The sequence below is a fragment of the Leptidea sinapis genome, chromosome 47 (assembly GCF_905404315.1).
Source record: "Leptidea sinapis chromosome 47, ilLepSina1.1, whole genome shotgun sequence".
NCBI classification, from domain to species: Eukaryota; Metazoa; Arthropoda; class Insecta; order Lepidoptera; family Pieridae; genus Leptidea; species Leptidea sinapis.
The window spans coordinates 584,290-596,875 of record NC_066311.1 but is presented as its reverse complement, the minus strand read 5'-3'; the positions used below and the strand labels follow the sequence as shown (position 1 = coordinate 596,875).

The 12,586-nt window shown below is 32.4% G+C and overlaps 1 protein-coding gene across 2 annotated transcripts in view; it reads left to right on the top strand.

The window, feature by feature from the left end:
- Nucleotides 1-12,586, top strand: part of LOC126978121 (transcription factor egl-13) — a 343,538-nt gene that overhangs the window by 256,198 nt on the left and 74,754 nt on the right. For both annotated transcript variants that reach the window (XM_050826857.1, XM_050826856.1), the window contains exon 2: nt 5,394-5,939. In XM_050826857.1, the coding sequence (XP_050682814.1) occupies nt 5,398-5,939 (542 nt within the window). In that variant the 5' untranslated portion in view covers nt 5,394-5,397. The remainder of the gene's footprint in view (nt 1-5,393; nt 5,940-12,586) is intronic.

Here is a 12,586-nt window from a genome sequence, read left to right as displayed (position 1 = left end):
TGTAAATCATGCAGTTCAATAGGATATTCTAGATCTACTTCCAAAATAAAACCATATTCATAATCATCAGGGACATCAAAATTAGTTGTGACATCTACCCACTCAAAACCTCCTGTAGGAAGGAATTGAGACATGGCCCATCCGTAAAGGTTATTAGCATCAAGATAAGTTAAAAATGAGTTTGGTGTGTCTTTATCATATTCTCGCATATATTTGTTATTTGCTTTGGCATAACGATTGCTACATTGAGATACACCTCCTCGAATGCCCGATCTAATAAAAGCTATTTGTTCAAAGTCTTGAAGTAATTCTAATTTAATTTTTGTGCATTTTAACATAGCATCCCAACTTAACCCAGGTGCTGTATAATAATGAGCTGGATCTAGACCATATGTTTGCAAACATAAGGCTCGGAAATTTTCAAACACATCTGTTAAAAGTAAAACATCGGTTTTAAGATATAAATCAGAATAATCTGACATATTTTGACAATGAAAGTGTTGCCAAACATCCTTGGCATGTTCATAATCTTCATCGGAAATATGTGTGTCGGTTAATGTATTGTAAAATTTATCGCGACTAGGGAGTGCTGAAAGTTTTAAGGAATCATGTGATGACATAAATTCATATGGATAAATTCCTTTTTTTCTAAGACGTAAAAAATCATTATTATTTGGAAAATTATATTTTAATGTTTGAAATTGTTCCTCCATCAAATTTTGAACAAGTTTGTCTAAACTACAAGGCAAAAATTTAAACGAATCAACGAATCTCAATTGAATTTTATGATTATTAAATTTTATCGTTTTTGTGAAAGAAATGTACTTTTCTTTCGTTTGTGGAATAATATCAATTTCCCCTTCAATAGAATTTAATGCATGAACAATAAAATGAGAGTCATATTGACTAAGATTGTGTAAAAAAACTGGGATGTGATAGGGGATTCTAAACTTTGTCTTACATACTTCGTGTGCAACTCCTCTAAAATGTCCTGTATGCGAGTCAAAGTATAATGCACATTCACCATTTAAATTAAATTGACATATAAAGCAGTCTTTACATTGCGAAATAATTTCATTATCATTGGAAGTCAAAGGCTTTGGACTTATGACAAAAGAATTCTTTGTGCAAATCACTTCTAAATCTTTATACAACTGATTCATAAAGACATGAGTACAATGAGGACCACTATATGTTTCATATTTTGATAAACTATCATCATATGAACATTTGATATAGTACCCAAAACTATAAACTTCGTGTTTGTGAACATTAGTTGTATAAGGTTTTGATGGATCGTTAAAGCATGTCTGAATTGGATTAAGGAAAGCTTCAAAATCCGCGTATATAACAAATGGTATTTGTAACATCTTATTAAATTTATCAAATTTTAAGACATTGTTTGAAATTGGTTGTCCAAACCAATCTTTTAAAGTTTTTTCTGTACTAGGCAATTCCACTTTAATATGACAACAATCATTCAATTGATGGGCTGATAACTTATCATTTGTTGAGAAGTGTAAAAGACAACCGTCACAGATGTAGATTGCATGTTCATGGTTTGAAATTTGACCACTTACTAAACGCGATAGGTTTTTAATGTAGCAAAAATGATTAATTGTTCCGTGCGAAATAAATAATAAATTGATATGAACAATTTTCCGTGATTTTGTTAAATACAATGGACCAACTAATTCATGTACTTTCTTTTTACAATTGTATTCAAGACCAAAAACATTTACACTTAAATTATTTAACCTTTCTACTTTTTGTATATCTGTCATTTTAACAGGAAACGTAACTCCGTCAAAATTTAATTTATTTGAATATTTACTGTAAGATGAAACTCTCTGAGAGTTCTTAGTAACTGGATATAATGCAGAAAGCAAAGCCCATTTAAAGCATAAATCATCCGAGTTTTGTACATTTATAACACTTTTTTTTAATTTGATTTCTTTAGGTAATTCAATGTATGATTTTCCACGTAATGGATTGAATTTGTTTATATTCATGTCTAATGCATTTATTTTCTTAAGACTCCAACCACTATCTTTTTTCTCAAATGTGCTAATTTTAGTCATCAACATATCACATAAGGACGAAAAGAAAAAATTTAAATCCTCACCCTGCATTATAGTATAACTACATGTTTGAAATTCAAATTCATTAGAAATATTTTTTGTTTCTTGAACAAAATTAGCGTGCAGAATAAAATTAACTTTAAAAATTGTAAGCAATCGAACAGATTCCTCAAATAGTGAAATAATTTCATTTTTAATAGAATTCAAAAACATTTCTGGTGTTTCGAATGTTTGTAATTGGTTGGATTTACTCTTTATTTTATATGAGATTATTCTATTACCAAAAGCCGATTCGTGTACTGTGACATTTTTTAAAGTACTATGTAATTGCATTACGTTATTCTTATGGAGGTTACTTCTAAGATGATTTGCATAATATCTTTTCCGTATTAAGATTTGACATAAAGAACAGTTCACCATTTCATCGTTCACACTGGTGAGCCCCGATGATGTGGATGGTTCCCCTTGTCTTCCTCTCTTTGTACTTGTATCATTGTCTTCACTGTCTTGTAATACTGCACTTCTTCTCTTAAAACCTCCTCCACTTTGTAGAACAGGTTGACTACAACATAAGTGAATGATATTAGCCACATTTCATCAATAATATAATACTAAATAATTTACAAAGAAAATAACTCACTTGATCATTTTTTCAACCTCATTACATACAAAGCAGAGTTCCATATCGTTATGTTTAATTTTCCAAATGATGAGAATATAATAATATTATTTGTATAAGAGAATAAATAAACTAATAACTAAACTGAACTAATATTTATGTATTTCTTCATAGCTACCTACTTATTGTTAAAATTATATTTCTTATAATTTTCTGTTTCTAAAATTTTCTTCGTAACATTGTATAAAATCTTTTTAATGTCCTTATAACTTTCATTATTGTCGATTGTATAATATTTTAATCTATAATCAGCGTATTTCCATTGTTCTTGTGCAGGCGTGTTTTTTATTTTATTGAGATCATAGATTTCTATTTTAACCAAATGTGATGCATTTCTTCCGTCATCTGCATTAGTTGTAATGTAAATACTTCCATTATCCTGTGCTCTGGATATTGATGATGATATTTTCTTTTGTTTTGTTTTTTTCACTTCGAATAATGCATCTATATTTTCATTTGAGCTGGCCCTCTTCAAGGATTTAAGTTGAGGAACTTTTAATGAATCCTGACTATCTTCAGACAAGGGATAGTAAAATGTTTTATATGTATTTTCTTCCATTGTTGGGTTGAATGCATTCTACAACAACAATAAGACTGCTTTAGAATAGTATTATACATACATATCTTAATATAACAAATGATATAACTTTTTAATTTCAAAGTGAATAATAGATAAAACTTACCTCCATTGCAGCAAATCACTCAACAATTACACAAGACACAAAATATATAATAATTTGACTGAATACGCCACTTCAATGATTATTTTTCTGAACAGTTCTAGCATTTTATACTAAAATATCGTAAAAGTAAATTTGTTTATGATTAGTACTGGTTTTTAAATATTGTGATGAAACATAATGGCACTTAAATGATAAGTTCAATTATTGATAGTTTAATGGAGTCAACATTTCCAGATTGTACTAATGACTACGTAAGTATGTAGGTACAAAGTTCGTTTTCAATCAGCTTTTATATTATAATAAAATTGATGAAAATATAATTTCATCAAATGTTCATAGATTTATATTTGAATCGCTTGTAATGATATTTTGTTTTATTGTAACCATATAAGTTTTAAATACATGAATAAGATACATTAAAGCCTTATTTATTGAGTGCTTATGTTATTATGATCCACATAACTATTCAATCATCGCAACTGACAAGACCCTGTTCTCAACTAATATGAATACAATCGAGATACAGAATTATTTGAACAAAATCGAACCCAGTATTAAAAATAATGTTTACGCGGCAAACCGATTGCCGATATATGTTGTAACGCCCTGTTATATTGTCAGCAATTTAGATAGTGATAATAAGCCAGGCACTCACTGGGTTGCAATACACATTGATGAGCAGGGTATTGGACAATACTTCGATTCATATGGTCGTCCACCTCAGGGATTCCAGCTGATGTTTTTACAAAGGAATTGCAGAATGTATAACTACAATACTGCAAGAGTACAGAATGAATATACCGCAGTGTGTGGCGAGTACTGCATAATGTATCTATACTTTAAGTTTAATAAGAAGAGTTTGAATGATTTCATCAAATATTTTGAAAATGATACAATCTGCAATGATGTTTTATTATATACTTTATTTAAATCATGTTTTAAAAATAAATAATAAATACAGAAACTGTCTTTTTAATCGTAGTAACGAATGTGGTAGAGGTAATTAGTAAATTACCTGTATCACGTTCATGGAAATTTAGACATTGAGTCGCTCACCAATCATTAGCTAAATGACCAGTGATTATTAATGATTATGGATCTGTTTAATTTAAAAAGCTAACTTTGAAACTATAAGAGATATCGAAAAACGGATCAGCGCAATCACTCGGAAATACATCAAAACCCCCAGTTTGACACCAAACTTCTTTTTTTTTTTTTTAGTAGGCATCACGAGCAAGTGAGCCAGAATCGAGGAGCCAGAACCGGCGAATCCCTACTACTGTGAGCCAGAACCGGCGAATCCCTACTACTCCCAATTAGGTCTAACGAAGCAAGTTTCGTCTCAATTCGACAAATACACTTCTGACCTGAGATCCGGCGTTTATGTGTTTAGTAGTTAAATTTAACTGGTAAAGCTTAAGGCGATTAGATTTATACTTGAGAGGACTCAAGCGGCTGTTGGAATCGGGATTTATATGAAATTATAATTGATTTGATCCTAGAACATTTGCTTTGATTTTAATCATAAAAAAATTTTGAAATTGGCGTCTGTAAAATTAATTTCGCAATCATTTTGCGGATTAATTTCTGAATTCGTTGCAATAAGAGCCAAGATCAATCTGATATGATCTACATTAATATAGGGGTTAATATACGTACAATAATAATAAAAGTTTCGAACCAATTAAATATTTTCGGATTTGACACGATAGTAATTTTGATATCAGACACAGTTCCTGGGTAATAAGACTCTAATCCTGTATCACACATCTTAGTTCACTATCCCTTTTAATAATGTAAAAGTCCTCGAAGATAAATACTGTAATGAAAAACTCTCCAAAAATATAAATATTAATGACTCGTTATTTGCAAATAACTTTTAGAGAAGTAGCATACTCATCATGTATGAGAAAAATTGATACCATACTTTAATTAGATGTTTATTTACAGAAACATGTCATCTAAAAGAAAATCGCCTCCGTCCAAATTGCAAGAAGGACCTCCTGAAACACAGACACCAGCAGCTGGCCCAGCAACTCTGGACTTCTCCGACGCTGTCGACTCAGACGACAACGAACATCACAATTTCTACAAGTTCTCCCCGAGCTCGTCTCCAAGAACATCGATAAGCGAAGAAGACCACGCGACTTACGAAGACGAAAATCCAAGCAAGAGGCAAAGATTCGACCAAACTTTAGACATGACCAACAATCTTCTAGTCCCATCGTCTTTCCTAAGTCTGCACCAAGTCAACGACCTTCAAGGCAGAAGACGCGGTTCCTCAGAATGCAGTAGCCCGGGTGCTGAGGCTAAAGTTTTGGGTCTCTGCAATAACAACAATTCTTTGCTGAACCACAACAGCGCTTTGGTTCTTGGACCGCCCCACAAGCGGTCTATGGATGATGTGTTGAAGAGGCTAACATCTAAAATGAATAATAGCACAATTAAAGAGGAGAAGAGACCCACGCCGTCGACAACACCTGTCAAACAAAACAAGTAAGTCCATACTATTTTCATTATCTTTTGTTTGATATGGCAAATTGTTTACGTCTAATCATATATTGTTAAACGAAAAATTACTTATAAATCGTTGATTTTTCGCTTTTGTGCCTAATTGTATTTTAACAATCGCTTTTGAACTTCGGCTTAAATTCATATAGTCTTTTTTTTTCAAAATTGATTTCTTCAGATTAGTTTGATGTCGACTAGATCGCTACCACCTATTAAGAAATGAATGGCGCTATGAGAGAGAATGAACGGTACATTAAACTATCATTATATTTTTCTTTTGCTCTATTTGATGGTAGATATTACCATAACATTACATAAGTGATTGCTAAAGACAATCATAATCTAGAGCCAGGCTGCCTCATCGTTTAGATAATCTGTAGTTAGGTAATAACATTAAATACATGCATTATTACTTCCAATGTCACCCAGGTTCCGGTCAGCTTTCAGGTGGATTCGCAAAAGTCAGAAGTAATACAAAATGTAATTGATAGAATACGGCGATATCATAATAAGAGAATGACGAGCTTAGTGACATGCCGTTTATTATAAATTTATGAAAATTAGTTATGGCGAAACAGTAGACACACGTTCCTGAGGAGGTTCCGAAGAGAGCAGGTTTGCTGCCCTCATGTGCGTGCTTTTTTTTATTTATTTTTTTTATTTTTTTTTACGGTTACGTATTTACGCCCGGGGATTTACGGAACGGGGCGTAATATGTCGGTCTCGAGTATCCGCGTAAGCGGACTTCCCATACCGACTAAAACCTCCTCTGTGCTGTTAGAAGCCCTGGCTTTCACAGCGAAGTAGGACGTGGGCCGTGGAGGCCGCAAAGCAACAAAACTCGCCGACGAGTGTGGTGATGTTTTGTGTAATGTATGTAAGTGTGTATGTATGTGTTTATGATTGTATGTATGTGTGTTTGTATGTATGTACGTAGTGTAAATGTTTGTGTGCATGTATTTTTGTGTTTGTGTCTGTTTGTGGAGTGTGTTTGTGATTGTGTAAGTGGTGTATGTCAGTCCGTCAGTCAGTCCGTGTGTGAGTGAGTGTAGTGAAGCGATTACAGGACTAGGACTAACGTCTCGTCGGGTATCAAAACAAACGTGCTTTTTGGAAGGCTCCTACATCATATCGACCTTCAAATACTAGTTTGATTTTTCGTGAAAGAAAGTTTCATGCACTGGGGAGAACATTGCGCTTCCACATTGCGATTGCCAAAATTTACTTAAATATTTCGTGTGTCAGTTTTTAAAATAGTTGTGCCCAGGTGCAGAACTGAATTCTTTATTAATTAGCATGTCCTAAAATATTTTTATTTTATTCATCTCCGTTAAATTTGTATCTCATACAAAATCTTCGCATTTGATTCCATAAATTGTTTCGCAAGTATTCTTTCGGTTACGTCTTAAATATCTCCGTATCATTTTATAATAATTATTGTGATAATCTCTCACCCAATATAGGTAGTTTCCGACGTTCATTATTAGAATGTTTTGTTTGTGGTTATCAGGAGACACGGAAATACTTATCCAACAGATAAGCTTTATTATTGCAACAATAATTATTACGGGTTCACATTATTTGTTACCCACGTTTATCTTTGCAGTAATTAAGTATTTAAAATACTAATTATCTTGGCAACTTTAAGTTACAAATTACTCTTGCAAAGTACGAGACGAAGATATTGTCAATATTTTTATAAGTAATGAGAAATGTTGTAAACCGACGCTCAAAAGTACCAATTGTATGCTATTTTTCTTTTTCTATTTGAAAACTTCTTTAGCCGCGTTGGGTACTTTTTGGTAGGGGAAATTCTTATAGTTTCGCGTGCTATAGCTGGCGCACGCGATAAAAAGAAGCTAAAAAAATAAAGTAATATAATAATAATAAATAAATATAAAGTAATATATTCATCTCGTGAGTTCGTGTCACCGAAATGCTTATAGTATATCTGTAGCTATACAGCTGACGTATTGTGCTGTGTATATCTTATAAGTGCAATTGAATGGATTTAGTGAAAAGTTCAATGTGTTTATACTGCGCATTGTTGAAAGAGTGTTTTTCTTTCAATAATAAATTATTGAAAATAAGTTTTAAAAATAAATTGAAATTAATTATTTTATTGTTTTTAAACATTAAATTTCAAATTTTAATAAGTACTAAGTAAAAGATCTAAGTGTTCACTTCTATTGGCAGTATGAACAACTGTCAATTTTTTTTCTATCGCGTCTAATTTGCTAATTACTGCTTTTTCCACAAACAAGTACTTAGACCAATAGTGCGAATATAATATCTGCATAATTAAAATTTTATTCAAGTACCTATTTAAAAATGACAGTTCTAACTTGTACAATGATAAGAAACTCTTCGTAGTCGAAGACAAACTCTTACTTGACCAGTTTGTTATGTTCGTTAAATATATAACTTTAGTTTTAATTACTGTTTTACTGTCGCTAGTACTGCAACCAAAATAAAGAGTTTCTAATGCGCTTTCAAATTTAATTGGCCGTTATATAGATCGTTAAGAACAATGTTAAGTGCGACCACCTCACTATGTTTACTTGTTTGTCATAAATTGTGGTTTATTACTGTTTTGTCATTAAGTTATTATTGGTATGCTTACAGCGATATGTTGTGTGTTAAACGACTCAGCTTTTGGATCATTCGAGGGCAGGGTTCCTACCAAGATAAAGAATCAGTTTATTTATGGTTTCATTTTAATAATCTTTATGATCAGATATAATGTGAAATTATTTACGGCTTGGTCAAAATACATCCGTCCGCCAAGTGGGTACCTTATGAAAACCGAAAAGAACAAATGACGTCACAATTAAATACCATTTTGACAATCATAGAAGTTCAATCAATGAAGGATTATAGGGCTATTTTGAAGGCATTACCCCATTAACAATACGCAATTTTAATATTTCCACTAAAATAATTCAATGGCATTCGAGGTCCCTTGCATTCGCGACCCTTGGCCCTTATAGGAAAGTAAAATCTTTTTGGTAAAGTATGATTTATTGCCCTGTCGGAATATATTAAATTACGTACCAGAAGAGAGAGAGAGAGAGAAACCAGGAGGCAAACGGGATAGCAATGGTTGAAGCGACTGCTCATCGACATCCGAAACAACAAGCGTCGAGAGATGTGTTACCGGTTGGGGAAAACAGGAGCCGGTAATTGATTCCACAAAATTTCTTGTAAAACACGGTTGTGGAATACCAGACTTCAACGTAATGCGGGTGATATTCACTACAGACTTACACGACAGGCAGAAGTAATTTGACACTTGGAGTAATTTTTCATTGCGTTTATTAATAGGACAGATTATGAGTTACAAGAGGACGTCAGTGTTGAATGTGGTAGTCAGTCTATAAAGAAGTATATAACCACAATATCAAACTGTTTATTTTAATTTAGTTTACAAAGTAAGTTCCTGTTGTGACAAACAAAATGGCGCCTATTATTCTAATCTCATTGTACTTGTATCTGTAATAACCAAGCAATTAGCACTAACCAATGTAACTAGATCTGCGCATATCTCACATTAGTATCAAGAAATCACGATTCGCGAATGTGGTGAGTGTTATCAGAGCTCAGTAGTGTCCGGTCTATCGCACAATAAAACTAGATGCAGATAACTTAATAATAGAGGTTGAGGTAATGTCAATATGAACTAGTTACTGTTGTCTTGCTATCGGAGCGAATGTTGCCATGGATACAATGTTGAACTGAAAACTTGTATATCCGCGCGTGACACGTGACGCTCGGCTATGTATCGCTTGTTCAGCGGCTATGTACATCATATCGTAAAGAGTCTTTGAAAGGGGAGAAGATCTGACAAGAAACTCCCAGCCCATTTTTTTAAACTATATTAAACAAAATTGATTACTCTACTGAATATAATACACACAATTTTATGTGGCCTGTGCGAAACCAGACAAGTAGTAGATTATACTATCAGTATAGTTACTTTAGTAAGCCTCCTGTTTCTAAGTAGCTTTAATATGTTTCTAAAGTTTTGTGACCAGTGAGTCCTAGTACAGTCCAGTATTTTATTATAAAATTGAATAACAAGACCTATGAAGGAGCTCTTAACTCTAGCTAACTTATTAAACAGTTCATTTTTTCTTCTTGAATTGAAGTCTACACGAATCGACTAAGCGATAATGGCAACTAATTGACACTTTAAAATCAAATATTTACAATTACAAGTACCTAGTTTAAGGTGATGCAAAATACATAATAAATATCTCAAGTACGGTATATTTAACGCATGGACTACCACTACCACCAATATCATTCAAATCACAATATTAGGTCGCCGCTACAAGCAATATTATATATATATATATATATATATATATATATATTATACATTACAATATACAATATATATATATATATTACAAACACGACGAACCTTCTACTGTACTACTTTAGAAGTATCAATCAAAAAATTATATGTAATGGTCACAAAATAATAAAACTGTTAATTTTTCATTGAATCGTCACAAAATTCTATCATCAAACAACAAGTGAGCCCTATGAATGTTAATAACATAATCAAAACCTGCTCAAAATATTATTAAGATATCAAGCAGTTTCTGCGAAGCGGAGTCACAGGAGAGGTAACTATAATATTATGACGAATGTATGGCCATTGTCCCGCAAACGATAATTAAACGCGGCGTTAATTGCCCGCTAGAGAATTAAGATGTGAGACTGTAATGTACTGCAATCCGTCAAAGTTATTGCTCTAAGCGGCTTCTAAACCATGGTTCAAGTTATAAGCGTTAATCTTCCAGTATAACTATATAATATACGTTAATGCACCCGCATACACTTCTGCGTTATTTCAAATTAGCTTTTTTTATTAGAAAACTAAATGCAATAAACTGTCTGCATAATGTTCAGCAATAAATCTATTTTATTCCACCCTTTCTACATGACCAACTCAGTATTCCCGGTTCAAATATATATTTTTTTTCTTCATGAAAGAGGAGGAAAAACGAGCGTTCGGTTCATCTGATGTTAAGTGATCACCACCCCCGGAAAAAGTTTCGTGGAAAGCAATAATATATACAAAGCATATTGACACCTTTTTATATACAACTCAGAGTTTTGTTAAGCAAGCAGTCGTTGGTGTGGAAAATACGATACTTAATATTGGTGGTTGAAGAAGTTTTTGTAATCTGGCGTCGCAAACATGGCAGCCTGTCCCTACAATATCGTGCGAGTTTATAAATGTTACGTTTTTGTGTAGTATTTTATATATTTTGCTCCTAGCGCTGTAAATTTTTAATGAACAGCAAACTACATGTTGTTCTTCAAATACAGAATGCAGTTTAACTATTTTCTAATTGAAGAAGTGGGGACTGGATGTGGAAGTCAAACTTGACTTGATTGTTGATCCATTATTATTAACGCTGTCGGCGAATAATATTATCTACTCTGAAATTTAAAAAAAAATTATAGTATGAAATCTATGAGCATTGTAAACTTTATTATGATTTAACCAAAAAAAAAATTAACCGCCCGCCTCAGCCTATACCTTGAACCAACCATCACAGCTCAATCCTGAACAATACGAAAGCTATAATTCGTAGAGTGATGTATTTCGTAAGCACAATGCGTTTGCTCCACAATATAAATAGCTTCAGACATATTTTGTTATATTAATGTCTTATTTTTATGACTGATGCAATGATTATGTCATTAGTACATACATCGTGAACAACAGAATGAACTAGTTTGAAACCAAAAATCTACACCACTAAAAAGTACATTGTGCTATATATTATATATATAATGATGTATCTATTCGGTTATTTTCAATTTAGGGAAGTAGTTAGGATAGTGGAGGATAAAGGAACTACAAATTTCTACGTCTTAAGGACTTACCACTTCTTTAAGTTAATATAATTATAAGAGTGCAGAGTTTCGAGTGTAACAAATACAAACAAAGATTATGAATTTTAAAATGGTCGCCTTAAGTATAATGTATTTATTACGGAAGATTAATAGTTAAAAACTTTCAGCAGTTAAAAACAATTTAAGTAAAAAGTTAACGATATACGTAGGTAAGCTATATAAGCAGAATTTAAATGATAAAATGACTTAGCTGTATAAGTTAACAGACAGACTCTTTAAACATATCACAATGAATTGAATCGTCAGAGAACAGCAAAACAGGAAGTTGCAGATTTTTTCTTTTCATTTTTTATAAAAAAAATTACAAAGTGATAATTTGCGCCATAGTACGGTCCAATCCTTCGTGTTCCAGTCTTACTCGAACATGACAGGTTCTTTGTATTGCCGTCTCAGAGATTGTCATGTTATTGATACAGATAGTAGTGTGTTACGAGTCCATCCTTGACATTTACAATATAAACGTTACCAAAAGCAGTGAACTATCATTACATAAACAATATTGAAATCAAATAATGACTGATGAGTCAAACACATTTGCAACCTCCATTAATTTTTTTTTTCTATATTTGGAAAAGCAAACAACTACAACTTACATAGTACATTATAAAGAAATCACGTACAAGGCAAATAAAATTGTAGTCAGATACGACACCCCGAGTTACTACGTAAAACTTTGTGGTATACTTACAATGTTA